Genomic DNA, 21,035 nt, shown 5'->3' on the forward strand with positions numbered 1-21,035 from the left:
TTAGCTCCTTGAGTATTCTAGGATGCATTTCATCAGGCCCTGGTGACTTGCAGGCATCTAACTTTTCTAAGTGATTTTTAACTTGTTCTTTTTTTATTTTATCTGCTAAACCTACCTCCTTCCCATTAGCATTCACCTTGGAATGTGGTATGCCTCATAGCATTAATGATCCAAATTTGGGTTTATTTAACCAACTGGTTCCTGAGAATACAGCCCCCTGGAAAAACCAGCTTTTCTATCGGTTGGCAGATTCTACCAGTGCTTTTTTGCACACTCCTGGGGGTCAAACTATGACTCTGATCGGGGCCCAAAGGGTCCATTTGCCCCAGCTAGTGCATGGCACTCTGTACCCCTTTGGGGAAACAATATTGCAGATGCTATTCAGGAAACAGGTTCTACAGATAGGATTGTGCCTAAGGCCATGTGCTTCCATCTTCGTTTCACAGGATTTTTTCAACGTCCCTTGTTTTCCGTTTGCCCCACCATCTCTGTCTGAAAGAATGGATCCCCACTGCCTTCTAGTGCTCTGCTACCTGTCAGGAGCACATTGTGAATGGCAGTGCAGTTATTTGTGAAGTTCCTAACTCAACAGGATTCACAAGTGCCTGATGTGTTGTCTGACATGGATAGGAGCAACATTAGATTACTTTTGGTATTCACAGAACAGCTGAACATGGTGGACCATCACTTTTGGGCTCAGGAAACTAGCATTGAGTGGTGGGATCACATCGTTATGCAAATCTGGGATGATGAACAGTGGCTGCAGAACTTTTGGATGAGGGAAGCCACCTTCCTAGAACTGTGTGCAGAGCTCACCCCAGCCCTGCAGTGCAAGGACAGCCAAATGAGAGCTGCCCTCTCGGTGGAGAAACGCATGGCAATCGTAGTGTGGAAGCTAGTGACTCCAGACTGCTAACGGTTGGTCGTGAATCAGTTTGGAGTCAGGAAGTCATCCGTTGGAGCTGCGTTAACGCAAGTGTGCAGGGCCATTAATCACATTCTGCTGCGAAGGACTGTGACTCTTGGCAATGTGCGTGAAATAGTGGATGGCTTTGCAGAAATGGGTTTCCCTAACTGCAGAGGGGCGATAGATGGCATGCATATTCCAATTTTGACACCAGAGCACCTTGCGATGGAGTATATAAATAGGAAGGGGTAATTCTCCATGGTGTTGCAAGCACTTGTGGATCACCACGGGCGTTTCACCGACATCAACGTGGGGTGGGGTGGAAAGGTGCATGACGCACACATCTTCAGGAACACCGGCCTGTACAGAAAGCTGCAAGCTGGGGCTTTCTTTCCAGACCAGAAGATTAAAGTGGGGATGTTGAAATGCCCACAGTGCTCATGGGAGACCCAGCATATCCCTCAATGCCATGTCTCATGAAGACTTATATGGGAAACCTGAATAGCAGTAAGGAGCGGTTCAACAATAGGCTGAATAGGTGCAGAATGACCATGGAATGTGCGTTTGGCAAATTAAAAGTGTGCTGGTGATGCCTTTATGGCAAGTTAGACCTCAATGAGGATTATATTCCCATGATCATAGCCGCATATTGTACGTTGCACAATATTTGTGAAGATAAGGTAAAAAGTTTGCTCATGGGTGGATTGCTGAGGCAGAACATCTGGCTGCTGCTTTTGAGCATCCAGATACTAAGGCTATTAGAGGGGCAGAACTGGGGGGCAATTCAAATCAGGGAGGCTTTGAGGCAACACTTTGAAGATGAGAACCAGTAATGTAAGTTGCTATGCTTGGGACTGCAGTGCTTAATGAAGTCGAGTTTTGCAAGAAAGCACTTGTGATTTTTATGGCCTAGGATTCACTGTAAGCATATGATTAAACTCCTTGTTTATTTGTTGCTATCATAATTTGCACGGAGACAAATAAAGAGTGCTTATCATTCAAAAAACTTTGCTTTTATTGCACAGAAAACTACAACACACACAAATGCTTGGGGGGAGAAGAGGTAGCAGGAGAGGGCTGACTTTCAGAGCTGTGCATAAGACCAGCTATCATTTGAAAAGGTGTCCATGGAGGTGGAGTGAACAGGAAAGCGAGAAGTCCCAGAAAGCAGAAAGGAATGCGCGGGTGGAGTTTGGGGAGGGTATGGGAAAGAGTTCTGAATGTGCTGAAAGAGAGGGCGGGCATGCATCTGCTCAGACTGAAGCATTATGAGGGACTGCAGCATGTAGGTTTGCCGCTCTATAACTTTTATCATCCTCTCAGTTGCATCCCTAACGAAGGGCTCATTTTCTTTTCTGCCCTACCTGTCAATTTCCCTCTACTGCTTGCATTCCCTCTTTTCTGATTCTGAGTATTGCAGCATCTCCCGGAACATGTCTTCTTTGCTCCATCTCACGTGCTTTCTTATCTGGCGGAGGCACTCTGCCAGTGTGTAGGGGGTGCCTCTGAAGACCACGTCTGCATAAGCACAAGGAACAATACACAGAAGCATGATTGTTAAGTACACATACAGCATTGAAACAGTACAGTAAAATACACCTCTGCTAACATACCAATCACTTTTTTGCTGACACTTGACAAGCACACTTGCTGGCGAACACACCAAGCATGGTGAGTTTCCCCTGGGGCGGGGTCATTGTACATGGAGAGAAAATCAATATGAAAGGGTCACGGTGCAGTCAACTAAGGACAATATTCTAAATGTTCTCACCCTTTTCCAGAGGGTGAGGGTCATTGTAGCAGATAGCTCACTCCTGAGGGTAAGCAGGGACTACTACACCCTGGTGGCTTCCACCCCAGTCCCTATGCTGCTTGCCTGTGTGCCGCTTTGGTCCCTGCACATGTGATTGCAGAATGGCATGGGAAAGTTTCCTTCCATGGGGGAAGGAATAAAGCAACTCTGCCAAGGAACGTTCAGCAGAGGATTGCCAGGTACTTCCAGGAAAGATTCCTAGAGATTTCTCTGGAGGATTCCCGTGAAATCTTGGTGTGCATCAACATCCTGCATCACTGTACTGCTTAGCTGCACAGGAAAATGTCCAGTACACAGAAACACAGCCAGCCTTGTGCATTTCTATGCCCTCAGCCCACCTCTGCACTTCACAAAGCAAAACAACTTACCAGGGGTCTCATCTCCTGCTTCTTGCTCGCCAGAGTGAAACTGCTGAGACTGGCTAGACACTTCTGGAGTGGAGAAGAGCTCCTGGCTGGACACACCATTGGCAACCCCGCCATGGGCTCCACATCGTTATCTATCTCCACTTCTTCATCGATGACTTCTTCCTCTGTGTTAGGTCCACTTTCTGCCAGCTCCAGCCCAGCCGAAGTATTCACGGGGCACTTGGAGATGGAGGTGGGGTCACTGCCAAGGATAGCATCCAACTCCTTATAAAAATGGCAGGTCTGTGGCGCAGCACCGGAGTGACGGTTTGCTTACCTTACCTTATGGTACGCATGCCTCAACTCCTTGATCTTTGATCTGCACTGCAGCATGTCCTGATCATAGCCCTTTCTGCACAACCTTCAAGAAATCTGTCCATAGGTATCAAAATTCCTACAGCTGGAGTGCAGCTGAGACTGCACAGCCTTCTTGCCCCGAATACTGAGCAGATTCAGCAGCTCCGCATTGGTCCAAGCGGGAGAGCGTTTGCTGTGTGGAGCCACCATTGTCATCTGGGAAGATGCAATGTGAGCTCTCGATGCCCGAGCAAACAGGAAGTGGAATTTCAAAAATTCCCGGGGCTTTAAAAGGGGAGGGGTGGACAGTTGCTTCTCTGGCTGCGGAGCAGCGGAGTTGGAACTGTTGACCACAGCGGTCAGGATGGGCATTGGGGGACATTTTCTGGAGGCCAATTAAAGCAATAAAATCAAACACGGTGTCTACACTGGCATTTTGGTGACAAAAATTTTGCATAAAGAGCCCTGTGTCATCGAGGTGGTTTTATTTTGTCACCGAAACTGAAGAGTTTTGTCGCCGAAAGTAGCATTGTAGTGTGTACACCTCCATTGTTTCATCGCCAAAAGCTGCCTTTTTGCGAAAAATCTCTGCAATGTAGACAAGGCGTAATACTCTGGCACCAAACAGATTATACTGTGTGTCTGCAGACAGAATGCCCAAGAGGGTTGGTAGCCAGCCACAACTCTCAGGACCTGTGTGGCTCAAGGAGCCATGCTATGGCTATTGAACCTGAGAAGCAACCAAGCACTGTAAATTCAAACCCAACCTTTGGAAGAAAGCTGAAAATAGGAGGGAAAGGATGGGACACTGAGAGTGGTGACATGAAGGTGGGGAGAGGGCAAGTGGGAGAGATTAGTACCCTGGGGTGCCTGTCAACCCCACATTCTCCCCTCCCGTTTATGTGCTGGGATCTGGGGGTCCCTTTCCCTGCCCCAATGTGAGCTTGGATCTTGGGGGCTCTGTTAGTCAGAGCGGGCCTGAACCCCTCTCCCTGGCCCCCCATGAAAGCTGGCATCTGGGAAAGCCCTACCACTCTGGATGGGGAGCTGAGAACAGGCATGCTGAGAGCATGCACCAAGAACACACTGCTGACACTGGGCTGAGGAGTTGAGAATGGTCATGCATGATGCTCACCACAGTCTCTCAAGTACTGGTACTGTCAAGGGAGGGTGAGAATGCGCACCGAAATGAATGGAGCAGTTCATACATCTCAGAGCTATTACTTCAGGCTGCATTCATCTCCATAAGGTGTTCTCATTCATCTGAGAACATCACATTGAGATGAATGGTCCACTTCATACCTCTCAGAGCCTGCTATGCTTTCAGGATTATCCTGTGCTGGGAATCTGGATATAGCAAAGCGGTTGCTGATGATTAATTTCATACAATATTATAGAGGAGGACCAGCTCTGCTACAATTAAGATTGAGACGACTTTCTGTTTAAAGGACAATTTTACTAAGTGCTCTAAAATCCACATGCTTACTCAACTTGGCTTGAAATTTGCTGCACCTCAAAATGTACAGGAAAGGGCTAGTGATTCAAACATGGGATCATTTGAGCAAGAGGTGACTAGGACACGGCCCTCGGAGAAAACAGCTTTTCTTAAAGTTCACAGATTCAAGCAACCCTTGTTTCCCCACACACTTGATTTCTGAAGTGCAAATGGCTTAATACGATGGGAAGGGAAAGATGAGGTAGAAATGGGGTGCGGGGCTATATGTGGCAGAGCATGGTGAGGGAGAGGGCGTTACAGAAGAAGATAGACACACCGGTCTTCACTCACATGGTAAAAGTGACTGTAACCACCATGCAATGAAAATGTCAGGTTTTTTTGAGGAGGTAGACCATGTATGAGATTCCTTTCAACAGCCCTGTTAGCAATTACATACCAGACATTTCCAAGCATGACCATCATCCCCATTACACTATAATAAAGAGTATGGGGGGCGCACTTAAGAATAACATAACAACCTTCTCTCTGAGTAGAGAGAACAGTGGACTGGGACTCAACAACGTAAACCCTGTGCTTGGTTCTGCCACTGGCCTGCTGGGTGCCCTTGAGCAAATCACTTCACCTCTCTGCCTTAGTTTCCCTATCTGTAAAATTTGTATGATGTTTCCCTCAGTAAATTTCTTGGAGATCTATTGATGGAAAAGCATTGTGTAAGAGCTAAGTATTATACTTACTTGGCTACAGCAGCATCTCAGTTGTACACCTACATGATAACTACTGGTGCCTAAATGACCACTAAATTCTACCAACAACATTTCTTTTTCCATTAAAAAATCAGTGAATTTACTGACAAAAAAATTGTTAACACAGCATTATGGCTGCCAGGTGGTGTCTCAGGCCCCTCCAGAATGCAGAGTTTAGGCCTCAACTGGGCACCACATTTCAGGAAAGATGTGGACAAATTGGAGAAAGTCCAGAGAAGAGCAACAACAATGATTAAAGGTCTAGAAAACATGACCTATAAGGGAAGATTGAAAAAATTGGGTTTGTTTACTCTGGAAAAGAGAAGACTAAGAGGAGACATGATAACAGTTTTCAAGTACGTAAAAGGTTGTTACAAGGAGGAGGGAGAAAAATTGTTTTTCTTAACCTCTGAGGATAGGACAAGAAGCAATGGGCTTAAATTGCAGCAAGGGAGGTTTAGGTTGGACATTAGGAAAAACTTCCTACCTGTCAGGGTGGTTAAGCACTGGAATAAAATTGTCTAGGGAGGTTCTGGAATCTCTATCATTGGAGATTTTTAAGAGCAGGTTAGACAAACACCTGTCAGGAATAGTCTAGATAATACTTAGTCCTACCATGAGTGCGGGGGACTGGACTAGATGACCTCTCAAGGTCCCTTCCAGTCCTATGATTCTATGATTTGCCTCGCGCTACACTATCTCTCAACAATCTAGAGACGATACTAAATTTGGACAAGTGGTCCTCCAGTCCTTGTTCAAACAGATTCCGAACCCACCTCCAATTGGGACTGCTTGTGAGTCACCGATAGTAGAATGGACACCTGCAATCACTTAAAGAGGAAGAAACAGTTACTGACCTTTCTGTAACTGTTCTTTGAGATGTGTTGCACATACCCATTCCATGACCTGCCCTCCTTCCCCTCTCTGTCAGAGTCTTCCAGTGAGAAGGAACTGAGGGGGGCCAAGGGTGACTCCACCTTTATGCCTGCGCTCTGTGCGCAAGGTACCACAAGGCGCTCTAGCTGCCCCAATGGCTACCGCTGAGGGAAAATCTCTCTGACAAATGTGCACTGGCGAGCACGATCACCTACAGTGGACTAGACATGTGCAAAACATCTCGAAGAACAACAGTTATTGAAAGGTTAATAACTGTTTCTTATAGTACACGCCCACACAACCTTAACTCTGCCCTGTTTGCTCATAACTCTCAGCCGTTGCACTGTACTGGACAGGAGCTACCTACACATGCCCTATACGCCACACAAACATTTACTGAGCAGCAGGCTGGGCTGTAAATCTACAGTGTTTCAGCGTGCTGCACACTAAGTGTGTTTGTACCGTACATCTAAGGCCCTTCATTTTCTGCTTTTAATTGCTTTTTATTTATTTTTTTTACTGAAAACTTCCCAGGTTTTACAAAAGCGGTTACTTGGTTTTTACTGATTTTTCACCTGAATTTTGGACCATTGTCACAATCACAGCACTGCCAAGCTGCTCCAACTAATTCCTCCATTCGACACAGTTGCACCTAACAGCGAATTCAGCTGAAGTGCATGCAGATAATTCCAGTGACTATTGCCAGTTCCAGGGGGGGAAAGTTAACGTTGCTTGGATATGTACCTTAATTCTGTATTTCCTGGTTTTCAGACATTTGAGTTTTGCTGAACTTGATATTCTGAAAGGGCAAGAGATAAAATCATAGAAATGTAGGACTGGGAGGGACCTCGATAGTCCATCTAGTCCAGTCCCCTGCACGGAGGCAGGCCTAAATATACCACCAGGTAACCTTAACTGTGTATTGACAAAGTGTTTTGTCTGTGATTTCCTTAATGTCCGTGATGTGTTGAGATACTGTTGTGAAGGGAGCTATATAAGTACCTAGAGTGGTGGGAGTGTATCTTGTATGTTGGTACCCTCAAAGCAGCAGAGCACAATCTGACTCTTATTATAGTGGCACACCAGAGTGTCTCTTTCACCTTCCCCAGTGTGGAAGCTGTGCTTCTCTGCATGGAGCGTTGAGAACAGGCATGGTCAGGCATGCACCAAGCACAAAGTGCTGAGACAGGTGCATGTCACAGGCTCACAAGCACTGGGAAGGCGGGGAGACAGGTGCATGTCACAGGCTCACAAGCAGTGGGAAGGCGGGGATGAGAACAGCTGGTGAGATAAATGGATCTGTTCACATGTCTCAGAGCTGTTGTTTCTGGCTGTGTTCATCTCAATTAAGTGTTGTCACTGAGCAGAGAACACCTCATTGAGATGAATGGGCCATTTCATACATCTCTGAGCCTCTTGTGCTGCCAGATGAATGTACAGAACACCTTCCCCATACACTAGGCCCAGATCTACCATAGGGATTTTGCATCTCCACTCACTTGCCCCATCCTGCCTCCAGCTGATACAGGCACTCCTCACAGCCCCACCACCTCCCTATTGTCCCTCTAAGCTTACCAGATGCATGGAGTGGTAAGGAGGAGGGTGAAGCTGGGGGGTGGGGAAAGCACAAAGAGTGGTGATGTGCAGGGAGGAGCTTGGAGTAGCAAGGGAGTACGGGGAGGTTTGAAGCAATGGGCATGTTGGAGTGGTAGGGAAGTCTGTGCAGTTGTGGGGGTGGAGGAGGATATGGGCATTGGTGCAGGAAGGGGGAGTGTTGGACCAGTGCAGGAAAGAGTAGGTGGAAAGGTGAGGGTCAGATCTGTGCAGTGGGGGTGTTGGAGGGGCTTCAGCTCTGTTCCCTCCAAATCAGTCCATGAGTGATAGGTACTTTCATGGCCCCTATCACTGTAGTATCTGAGTCCTCGCAATGTTTAATGCATTTATCCTCACAACATGCCTGTGAGGTAGGGAAATGCTATTAGCCCCTTTTTTACAAAAGGGAAAATGAGACACAGAGAGACTTGAGGTTCCTGATTAACTGTTAATCCACTTTGTGGATTAAGCTAATTCAGAATAAGGCATTTACTCTGGAACAGAAGTATTCACACAGAGAGCTATTCAGGAAGAACTATTCTACTTTAAATTCACACCCTACCTCAATCTGAATTAACTTGCCTGGGTAGACAAGACATAAGTGACTTGCCTTAGATCACACAGCGAGTCTGTCGCAGAGCAGGAAATTGAACCCAGGTCTCCTGGCTTCTAACCACCGGCCCATCCTTACTCTCATGTCCCCACTGACTCCATGCTCGTCCCTGCACTATTCCTGCCTTCGCTCTCCAGCTCCTTCACCTGCGCATCCCATGCTGACGCCTGCCTCTTCATGGGGAGGATTATGGGTGGCGGGTATAAGAGGTCAGGGGAGACTCAGCCTCCCCAAACAGGATGCGGCACACCTCCCTCTGGTGGCATGCTGGCCCTCCACCTTCGGAGCGCTGCTGCTGATAGGGCACCTGGGCCATAACCCCACCCTGAGGCCCCGCTCCTGCTTGTCCTCTTCCCCTGTGGCCCCACCCACACTGTTCCTCTTCCTGTCCCCGCTCCGCCTCTTCCCCTGAGGCCCCACTGCCCATTGCTTGTGCCTTTCCACCCCGTCCCCTGAGGGCCCCCCCCACCCACAGGGGTGCAGAGGCATGAGCAGCAGGAGGGGGGCCTTGGGGAAGGAGGAGAAAGGAGCATGTGGCGGGCAGGGGGGCCGAGCAGGAGCGGAGCCTGCGGTGGAGTGGAGTGGAACATGGGCGGGGCCTTGGGGGAGAAGGCCGAGCGGGGGCAGGCCTCAGGGCAGAGCAGGGGAGTGGAGCCACGGTCCGGTGCCGGTGCCCCCATGCACTTCTTGGGAGCTTCCAGTGCTTATGCCCAGCCTCCCCAAATGCAGGAGTCACGCGCCGTCCATGGGGAGGGTGTTTGGAGAAGGACAGAGAGATGGGAGCTGACGAGATGATGCAGAGGCAGTGAAAGGCCTAGCATACAGCCAGCACATTCTGTGGCCAGGGCAATCATTGACCAGGGGCCAGAGGCAGTGGAGGAAGAGAGCTGCACTGTGGTAAATGGGTGTGCTAAGAAATTATTTTGTTTTCAAACCAAGAAATTAAATGCCCAGACACTTTAACGCAGAGTTATGGTTTCCCATTGGTGCCTGGTGCCCTTCCAGAATGTGGAGTGTTGCTAAACTTAACTCTCTGAAAACTAGGAAATTCAGAGTTCAAGTACAAGCGATCTCTGTGTGAGGTCAGGGGAAAGGGGGCGTCTGGAGCAGCAGTGAACTGTGTGGGCTAGGGTGTGGTTGGAGAGGCCTGGCTGCTGTGTGCACAGGGGGCCTGGCTCGCCGTATGTACAGCTTAGCCTACATAACCAAGGAACTATGTGACCTAGTAAACTGCTGCCTGTGGTGTGTTCACAGCAGCAGAGGGCATCAGACAGCAAGGAGCAACTTTTTACCTGTGAATTGCCTTTGAAGTGCTAATGGCTGAATGGGGTTATTCAACTATTACCACCATCCCACTATAACAAAGTTGTACAGGACAGGAAGGATCACTTAGGAATTACATAGTATCCTTTAACGTTTGGCCAGCCACAGCAGTGCCTCAACTGCAAAGGTTGTGTTGGCATGTACCTTAACTCTTCATTGCCTGGTTTTCCATGGTTTGCGTTTTGCTGAACTCAGAAAGGCAGGCGATACCACTGGGCAAACTTAACTCTGCATTAACAAAGGTTTTTGTCAGTTAATTTAGTTGCACACTCATGTGCAATACACTAAGGCTTGGTCTACACTAAACCCCCAAATCGAACTAAGGTACGCAACTTCAGCTACGTGAATAACGTAGCTGAAGTTCGAAGTACCTTAGTTCGAACTTACCTCGGTCCACACGCGGCAGGCAGGCTCCCCCGTCGACTCCGCGGTACTCCTCTCGTCTAGCTGGAGTACCGCAGTCGACGGCGAGCACTTCCTGGTTCGACTTATCGCGTCCAGACAAGACGCGATAAGTCGAACCCAGAACTTCGATTGCCAGCCGCCGAACTAGCGGCTGGGTGTAGACATACCCTTAGAGACTGAGTGAAAAATCTGCCGTGCATGATCAGGACAGTTTTCAGACATCATTATATTTTAAATTAAAACCTTTTTTTTCTCCAAAAACTAAAAGTGCTAGTCTTCAATGAGGGCTATGTCCATTTCAAATTTAAAAGTTCAACCATTTTTGCTGAATTTGTCACAAAGGTAAGAACATATGAAACAGGTTATAACGGAAATTCTTTTGCTGTCGTCAGCATAGTGGTTACAACTGTAGGCCTGCTATAATGGGGATCTAAAATTAAAGCTTTTCAGGATCTCACAGTAGTCAGGTTTCACAAAAGACAGGCGTAGATAGATTGCTTAGCAGTTCTTTCTGTACAGTGCTTAATGTTAATTCTCTCGCTTGTTACAAACCCATTATTGGAAAGGTTGCTTGTTGCCCATAGGGGTTTACGAGGGTAATTCCATTTTGCTTCATGATAAGGTCTTGCTATGCTTCAGGCAGATTTATACAGCAACCAGCTGTACCTTACAAAGAAGAAAGAGCTTGTGTGTCTGAGAAATGTGGATTGTGGTTTCCGAGTATCCAGTGCACTGCCACTGAAAGCAATAGGTGTCATGTTTTAAAAGATATCTCCAAAACAAATGCCTTCCTGGACATGTCTAGAGTAGGAATTAAGTGGAATGTCATGCTGAAAGGCCGGTTTTCAATACCTAATACAGGAACGAAAGAAAATTACACAGGCACAGGAAATTTGAGAAGCAAAAACATATTTTAAAATGACTTGCTATCTTAAAATCCTTGTGATATGTGTGTGCCTTCCAGAAATGAAACTACTAAATGCAGGTTGGAAGGAACCCACAGATTGATAGGGTATTTGGGGGGGAATATCTGTGAGCACCCAGTTGTTAGTAGGTATCATTTTCATGTGACTCTTGTTGAAACATGTGTGTATTTTTAACTGTTCATCAATCTATGTTCATTTTAATTACTGTTACCTGTGTTTTGTTAACACATTTAATAATTTGCTTTATATTTATTTTTTATGTTTTGTTTGCTTTCTTTGCCTTCATTACTACTAGGTTGCAGTACAGACTGGACACTGCCAATCGTTTAGCTGATGAGCATGCACTGATAGCAACATATGTGAGCCGGCTACAGAACGGTACACGGTTAGTGTTAGGAAAGCTTTCATGGAGTGGGTTTGGGGACAATAATGCTGTTTTCTTTGGGAGATTTACAGCAGGGAGGTGAAAGTCACCCCATGGCAGTAGGTCTGCACAAGGCCCTCCACACCACTTAAGCCTCTTATTAAGAGCTTACATGGTGCTTATATGGTGTGCAGGGATTTTCTCACCCTTTATCCCACGGTGAATTTTATTTAAATCAAAAACATATTTTTTGGTGTCTTCAGAGTTTTCTCAGGGTTTTGTGCAACTCTCGCTTGAATTTTTTTTTCTTCAATTATGAACTTAGTTCTAAAAATGCATTAAAAACTGGCCACCTTTGTTACTGTAAACAATTTAATGGTAGTTCTAGGAAAACACTAAAATGGTTTCAGCATAGTGGTCCATGGATACTAAACCATTTTTTTTTTAGATCCTATTCACTGCTCTACTCAAGGGTATATGTGCCCCAGCAGATGCAACTGGGGCAAGTCTGTCAAGAATCCTTCAAATCATTCTGAAAATACACATGCACATGACTTACGTAACATGCCACGGTCTCAAAACTCCAGTCCTTTATCTTTCCAAAACTGTGTGAGAGAAGTTTGGTAAGTGCTTTGGAAAGATCCTCTCTTCTCACTTACAATTAGTGGCTGTGTGCATTTACCTTTTATATCTGTAAATCTAGATTCTGTATAAAGAGAGAGGTCTAGAAAGGTTTCCCCCAGAGCTCTAAAGCATGGTGGCTTCACTCCACCATAACTTCATTTTCTACCACTTTGCTTCCCTGGCCTGCAAGTCTTCCCCACCCCACTTTGGGGCCTAATGATCCATTAACAGAGGCGAATCTGTGCTGGAGAGGAAGAGGAGGTGCAGAGCCCTAGAGGGTGTGCCTGGAGACTTTGCATCAACCTGTCCACACGTGCCCACTGGCTAAGATTTTTGGAAGAAGGCCATATGCCATCATTCTTTCATTTAGCAATTTCTGTCCCACAGATATGTGGGAAAGATGAGCTCTAGCTTTCCAAATCTTGGAGAGAAGTCAGTCATTCCCCCTGAAGGTTGAGTCACTATTCTCTGCTAACACCTGTTTACCCAGCAGCATATAGCACTGTCCACCATGTAACAAGCAAGGAATTCCTGACTCCCCACGTCAAAGGATTAATGTAGTTATTTCAGCTTAAGATGAAAAGGAGCTGGTGATGAGGGGCTGTCACACTGACTGCACTTCAAGGCACATACATGAGATTTGAGAAACTACTAGATGTAGCTAATAGCTGCCACATTGCAAAATGTTGGAGCACTTGGTCTCAGAGGGAGGATTTTGCTCCTTCCAAAGCATATTGACATGTTTTTTAAAAATTAAATAAATTCTGCCCTCAGTGTGTCTGGCAGAGTTGATCAGGAGAGAGTGCTCCTCCACATCCCCGATGAAGCCTCCACCTCCGATATCCATACTTTTGATCTCTCCCAGCCATCAAGAATCCCATGTACAGGTTACATCCTTCTGCCTGAGATAAACCGGTGGGATTCTCTATGCACCATAAAAAGTCATTGCCAAAGGTGGAGGTGGCCTGCCATTCCAGGACTCATACACACTCAGTGAATAATAATAATCATCATCATCATCATCACTCCCTCTCCTTTTATAGATTCATAGAATTTAAGGACAGAAGGGGCCTTTAGATTATCCTGTCTGACCTCCTGTGTCGCACAGACCATTGCATTTCACCCAATTACCCCATATTATAGCTGTGTCTTCAAAAGAGGAAGGGAGCTCACTGGGTCCAAGAGATGCCCCTGGGACACAACAATGTAAACCTTATTCATTGTATTTTCTGACTGGAAGCTACTCATAATGTGTGGGACTTTGAAATTGGTTTGGAATCAAACCACATGCACACAAGTCATGGAGATCACCTCCAACCCCTCCAAGAAAGCTAGCTCTTAGTTGGGACACACCCAGGAATCCACAAGGGACACAAAAGAGAGATACTTGGACCAACTGTCCCCATTCCACTTTCTATCAATTTTTAAAAAACATCAAAACTGTTATAAAAATGCTTCATTTATTGAAAATTGGGTTTTGTGGGAAACCAATTTCAATAACCATTGATAAAAATTCAATTAAAATGTTGAAAAAATGAAACATGGGTCTGTCTTGAACCCCATGAAATGGAAACAGCTTAGAAATTTAGAAATTTCTTAACATTTTTTAATTTTTTAACAAGCTTTAGTTGACTCTACTGCCTGTGTGAAAGAAATCTCCCTTGCTGTCCTCTGCAGAGCAGCAACACGGACCTCTCTTCACGCATCCATAAAGTGATATTGATTGGAACCAGGCTCCTGAGAACATATTTCCTAAGTAGGAGAGAACCAACTCTCTCCACCGCACCCCCAGAGGAGTTTTGTTTATTTGGGGGATTTTATGTTCGGTTGGCCAAATATCTCTATTTGAAGTCATTTTCTCATTTTTATTGCTACCTTCACATTCCAGTGTCAGAGTCTCTCTGGTATCTGTTAGCAGCTAAAATTTCTCATTGATTCTGATGGTCTTTTCTGTTGCTGCCTGTTGCAGCCTATTTTTTGTTTGGGACATCCTCAAACTTCTTACCATTCAAGTGTGAGAATCCTGTGGAGACAGCGGCCCTTCTTCTCCGGTATGTCCAAGCTGCAGTGGAGAGTGGCCGTCTCAGGGAGCCAGTTGTGGGCTGCCTGGCCCCAGCATAAGTTAGAGCAGAAGGACCCTGCTCTAATCTGTGCTGCTGGCGTAAAATCCTTTATTCCAATGAAGGATTAGGCATAGTGAAGCTCAGTTGTTACTCCCCAGGTCTTCCCTGACATGCTCCTGTCTTCCCCTTTACACTGGGGAAAGGGGAATGACTGGTGCTCGCTCTATGCCATTCCCCTCCAGAAGAGAAATTCTCTGCTAGGAATCTCTGGTGAGTTTATGTCCACTTTGCACTCTGTAAGCAACACAAAGTGGTCAGAGCGGTCTGGAGACTTTGGCCCAATGTCTTTAAAGTAGGGGAAATTATGTTATTACATAACTGCTTATCTGTAAGTATCTTATCATTTCTTGGAAAGGGCCATTTTGAAAATAGCCTGTACAGGTAGTGCATGGTAGCCAATATGGCGCATTCAGGCTCACACTCTACCCTCCTCCTGCTGCCCTCAAAGGCCAAAAATTCTGAGCTGATCTTGTGTTAGAAGAAACAGTCGTAAGAGTGAGAATCCTGTGAGATTGGCTTCAGAGCAGTAACTACAAGTAAATGATTTTTCTTTACTTCGTGAAGCAGGATATAGGATTCTGTGACATTTCATAGATTGCTGTTTAATACTCTTTATAATATTCCTACAGTATTGTTAGATATGGTACATGTGTATTGCACTGAATGGTGAATTGTGCCTTCTGTTTCCATGCATGAAGCCTGAGTTCTGTATTAATTGACATGTGGAAGTCTGAGGTATAAGAGGCAAGTTCGAACTCAAGTACCTTTCTGCACACATAAGACTTCTGACAGTAATGAAGAAAAAACTGTAGATTTTCTCCATTACAATATTAATTTTTGAAGATTTTTTTTCTCATACATTTTAGCATAAAGAGAAACTGTTTCAGGAAGTGAGACACAGTTAAGAGATACCAAATCATGGACAAAGGGAGAAGGGAACGAAAGGTCCTGCAGCAAGAGAGTTGACTAGAAAGAAGGGGTCAAACAGCTTAAATTGCTGATGAAATCCACACAGGTCTCAAAATCAAATTCAGAAAGCAAGGTAGGGAAGGTGGACCTACAATAAAAATGTGCCATGGTCCAGAAAATGTGTTTTGAATATACAGTGTTATGGGGGTGGGTGGGAAATAGAAACAGGGAAAGATCATCAAGGCCAATACAATGGTTTATCTCATCTCTTAATACTACTTTCCTAAATTTTCACCTTACCTTACAGGCCCCTCTTTCTCTAGTATCGGTGCATCTAGATCACTGAATATCTTCAAATTATTCTGTTTATGGACACACAGTAGGCCAAATTCAGAGGTATATCTGAACTGGTATTATTTACACCTACTTCCAGGCCTTTCAGTCTGTAAATTACAGCATTACCTTAATTCAGCTTCCTCACGCTTCCCTGCTGTGTAAGATATAACCTCTGACACCCCTCCTCTGACTGACCACCTAAGTCGGGAGGAGTCCAAGTTAATGAATTTGAACAAATCCACATTTTAAAATAAATGTGAGGTATGTAACTTGAATTCTACTGTTTAATTAAAATGAATATTTGCCTGTGAAATTAAGGTGTAGTTAATGATTGTACAAAGTAATGCAGATATTTTAAAAAGTGTCCTACCAGGCACTTAACATTTATTTCTTTACCATAATTTCATTTTTAGGGCTTGATTCTGATCCTGCATTTGATTGCAAATGCATAGGTACACATCACTGCATGTTTTCTGACATCCAGCACTACATCTGTGGATCCAGTATCAAGAAGCAAGTCCTTCTGGCATTAGGCTACATCGCAAAATTGAGCCTTATTAAAATATTTTATTACCTATCATTTTAAAGACAAACTATAGTGGAGAAGAAAGACATACTGTAGTGGCTGAATCAGACACCAGCAACAAAGGCAAATATTTCAATTTAACACTAACTTGAAAAGCCCGCTCTTTCACACGGCATCTCACTTCTGCTTTGTTGTAATGGGAACTTTGCAGCCCATAGTCTGAGCTCATAGCAGGTCTTTATATCGACTAATTTCAGTTAATTCAAAACGTACGGTTTGTCCACGGGAGCTTGATATTATTATATTTTAAAAGTTGTTTAGTTTAAAACAATTTCTAAAGTTTATAGTGTGTTATATATTAGTTATGCCCTGCCAGGCTCACCAGACTAGTGTAAGCACTTTGCTGGATATATAAATAGTTTGAGACCCATGTTGTGCTCTCTTCCCACCATAGATTTCCCATTAGTCCTGAGGATCACCCACCAAAATTATCAGACACACAGATGAACACCGTTTGTTGGAGAAGAGCCAACAGGGATTTTATAAAGGGAAATCATGCCTCACCAATCTATTAGAATTTGTTGAGGGGGTCAAAAAACATGGACAAGGGTGTACTTGGACTTTCAGAAAGTGAGGGACCTAGTCAAAGGCTAAAGGCTTTTAAGCAAACTAAGCAATCATGACATAAGAGGGAAGGTCCTCTCATGGATCAGTAACTGGTTAGAAGACAGGAAACAAAGGATAGGAAGAAACAGTCAGTTTTCACAGTGGAGAGAGGTAAATAGCTAGGTCCCCCAAGGATCTGTACTGGGACCAGTGCTGTTCAACATATTCATAAATGATCTGGGAAAAGGGGTAAACAATGAGGTGTCAAAGTTTGCAGACAATACAAAATCAATGGCTATTAGCCAGGATGGGCAGGGATGGTCTCCCTAGCCTCTGTTTGCCAGAAGCTGGGAATGGGTGACCGGGCATGGATCACTTGATGATTCCCTGTTCTGTTCATTCCCTCTGGGGCACCTGGCACTGGCCACTGTCGGAAGACAGGATACTGGGCTAGATGGACCTTTGGTCTGACCCAGTATGGCCATTCTTATGTTCTTAAATTTGCTCAACATAGTTAAGTGAAAAGGTGACTGCAAAGAGTTACAAAAGAATTTCACAAAACTGGGTGGCTGGGCGGCAAAATGGCAAATGAAATTCAATGTTGATAAATGCAAAGTAATGCACATTGGAAAACATAATCCCGATTATATGTAGAAATAATGGGGTCTAAATTAGCTGTTACGACTGAAGAACCAGATCTTGGAGTCATTGTGGATAGTTCTCTGAAAACATCTGTTCAATGTCCAGCAGCAGTCAACAAAACTAACAATGTTAGGGACAATTAGGAAAGGGATAGATAATAAGACAGAAAATACTATAATGCAACTATATAAATCCATATTATGCCCACACCTTGAATACTGTGTGCAGTTTTGGTTGCCCCATTTCAAAAATGATATATTAAAAATGGAAAAGGTGCAGAGAAGGGCAACAAAAATGATTAGGGGTATTGAACAGCTTTCATATGAGGAGAGATTAAAAACACTGGGACTGTTCAGTTTGCAAAAAAAGACACCTTGGAGCGTCTATGATATGATAGATGTCTATAAAATAATGACTGGTGTAGAGAAAGTGAATAAGGAAGTATTATTTACCCCTTCTCATAACACAAGAACTAGGGGTCGCCCAGTGAAATGAATAGGCAGCAGGTTCAAATGAAACAAATGGAAGTATTTCTTCACACAACACAGTCAAGCTGTGGAACTCGTTGCCAGGGGATGCTGTGAAGGCCAAAAGTATAACTAGATACATTCATGGAGGATAGGTCCATTAACGGCTATTAGCTAAGATGGTCAGGGATGCAACCCCACGCTCTGGTTGTCCCTAAGCCTCTGACTGTCACATTCTGGAACTGGATAACAGGGGATGGATCCTGCGAAAATTGCCCCATTCTGTTAATTCCCTCTGAAGCATCTGGTGCTGGCCACTGTCAGAAAACTGGATTAGGGCTAGATGGACCATTAGTCTGACCCAGTGTGGCCGTTCGTATGTTTACCACCAGAGTTCCTATTTTTGCTTTTGCTTCTCCAGCCTTCAACTTCCAACTTTTCCTACTGTTTCATGGTGCTGTCACTGTGGATCAGAATTGCTGGAGACATTTTCCTCCAGAGCTCGTTTACTGTTTCTCCCAAGACAGCTGCAGTAATATTTCTACAGAGTGATGTGAGGTCCTTACCTCTGCACCTGCAGCCGTATTGCCCTGATCCAACATCTGCTGAAATTAGGCAGTCAGGTCAAGCCCTAAAAGTGCTATCTCTGCAGCATCCTCAACCTCTGTCAGCCATGGAGTGAAAGACAAATTCTAGGTCTCAAACTCGAATCCTTGCATGCCTTGGACATTTTACTCCTGCCAGGCTGGCCTATCAGCAGTATTTCTGCATTTTAGTTTATCTTTTTCAGTGACAGAGCGAATTCTTCTCTGGTTAGCATGATTTACTCATTTTTTTCTTTTTGGAAACCATTCTCGATTTGACATTTGTCACATAGATCTTTTAAATACAGGACTTTCCACCTTCACCATTCAGTTTAATTCCCCGTTTTGATCGGGGTCTATTAAAAAATTTTCTTGGAAAAACAGTATCGTTTTTGCTAACAATCTTTTTATAGGTTTTTTTTTCAGTTTTGGAAACTTATTGTTTGAAATATTTAACACTAGGCTGGACAAACCCCTGAAGAATAGACTACTGAGAGAACAATCTAGTGCTAGGCCCTGTGTTCGAGACTGGGAGAAGGGCATGGTCTAGATGGTTTCTGAGAGGGGTTTTTCATTTCAGATTAATTTGATTCTTTTCTTTGACATGTACAGTGTAATGTCCTGTGCTGAAGCTATGTGTATTGATGGGGATGTGTTGACTTTTTGTTCCCTTGGCAGTGTCTTGGACAGCCCTAGCAGACTTGATGAGGAGCACAGACTCATTGCCCGATATGCTGCCAGGCTGGCTGCAGAAGCTGGAAATGCAGTAAGTAAATGCATTGACTCTCCAATTTGATTTTCTCTGGCTCTTTTCTTATTAAGGAAGGTAGCAAAATGTTTTTCAGAGCTTTGATTAGTATCTTAACATTGTGCTAAATTGAGTCAAATTGTCTTTTTTTCTGCTTAGCTGATGTAAAATGAGGCATTATTTCCCTTTCCACTCCTTTCTTACTGTTTATAGCATGAATACCACCTTCTCAAGAAGGTTAGGGAAAAGATGGAAAATGTCCAGGAAATGGCAACGTGATTGCAAGCATGGAAAGACTAGTCCTATATAGTGTAGAGAATGGACAAATAGGAGGACACATGATAAAAGCATAAAAAATATCACATGCTACAGAGAATGTAAATCAGTCCCTATTTATGTTGTCTGACAATACAAGAAAAAAGGGGGAATCCAATGAATTAAAAAGACAAAAAATTTAAATTGATAAAGGAAAAACTTCTTTACACAGTTCATAAAATCATCAAAGTGTAGGACTGGAAGGGACCTCAAGAGGTCATCTAGTCCAGTCCCCTGCACTCAGGACAGGACTATGTAATAACTATTGATGTCTATATATTATAGCACTTCTAGTACCTTTAGCTGGAAGAGCCCAGAGGACTCTGGCATGTGGATTTAGGAATGGGAAAAACATAGGTGATTTTGAGGTTGCAGATAGGAAAACCCAGAGAACCCCTGTTGCATTATCATTAACTTACCTGAGAATTTCCTCAGCATTTCCCTCAGGACATGGACTCTATATGCATCCTTCAGTTCAGCAGCAATGAACTCAAGTTCCTGCAGCCGCACTTCCTCACTCCTGGCCAGTGTTCCCTTTTCATCCAAATTAATTGCCAAAAGATATCATAGGGAACTTGGAGAACATGCAGAACTAAGAATTTAGTGCGAGTTAATAGAAGATTAGCTGTTTATATCAAGGTTAATAAATATCTGGCTTTTTTCACACTAGCTAATGCATTCCCATGGGAAGACAGTAGCATTTATACTGACAAACTTCCCCAAGGTATTCAGCTGGGAAGATCTGCTCTGAACTACAGCCAGGGTTCTATAAAAGCACCAACAGCATAGGCCACCTAAATATGCACTGAATCAGATTTTCCAGGTGATGGGGCCATGCTCCCTGCCCATGTAGAGATTACAAATACACAGAACTCTGTGGTCAGGGTGAATGCAATACTGTTTTTATGTCCTGTTTATACAGACTCCTTACCATATAACTCCTATGTCCACCCTGAATAGTAGCTCTAAATGTTCACAGCTAACACTGCCTTAATGACACATTCTAAGGCCTGTTCTGACTAGCTTTGGGCTCACTGGTGTGGAGTGGGTTGATGGAGTCTTGCACTCAAAGCCCCAGTATTGCACTGTACCCCTTCATCCCCAGCTCAGACAGTATGGCTACCCCATCACCATTTCAGAATTATGAATACCCACCTTGTCCTCAAACAATCTTTAAAAGTATGACTGTCCACTCCAAGCCAGTGAACAGTCTGAATTTCCTCTGCCACAGTGTAATCTCTAGCACAGTGGTTCTCAAACTGGGTCCGCCACTTGTGTAGGGAAAGCCCCTGGCGGGCCGGGCCGGTTTCTTTACCTGCCGGGTCCGCAGGTTCGGCTGATTGTGGCTCCCACTGGCCGCGGCTCGCCGCTTCAGGCCAATGGGGGCTGCGGGAAGCGGCGGCGGCCAGCAAATCCCTTGTCCCGCGCCGCT

General features: G+C 44.7%; 1 protein-coding gene across 1 annotated transcript in view; it reads left to right on the plus strand.

Moving 5' to 3' along the window:
- DTNB (dystrobrevin beta) overlaps positions 1 to 21,035 on the plus strand; it is a 292,486-nt gene that overhangs the window by 203,059 nt on the left and 68,392 nt on the right. The window contains exons 10-11 of the mRNA XM_029913228.1: positions 11,655 to 11,744; positions 19,219 to 19,306. Of these exons, the coding sequence (XP_029769088.1) occupies positions 11,655 to 11,744; positions 19,219 to 19,306 (178 nt within the window). The remainder of the gene's footprint in view (positions 1 to 11,654; positions 11,745 to 19,218; positions 19,307 to 21,035) is intronic.

The sequence above is a fragment of the Terrapene carolina genome, unplaced genomic scaffold (genome assembly GCF_002925995.2).
Source record: "Terrapene carolina triunguis isolate 2854851 unplaced genomic scaffold, T_m_triunguis-2.0 Scaffold523, whole genome shotgun sequence".
NCBI lineage: Eukaryota > Metazoa > Chordata > Testudines > Emydidae > Terrapene > Terrapene triunguis.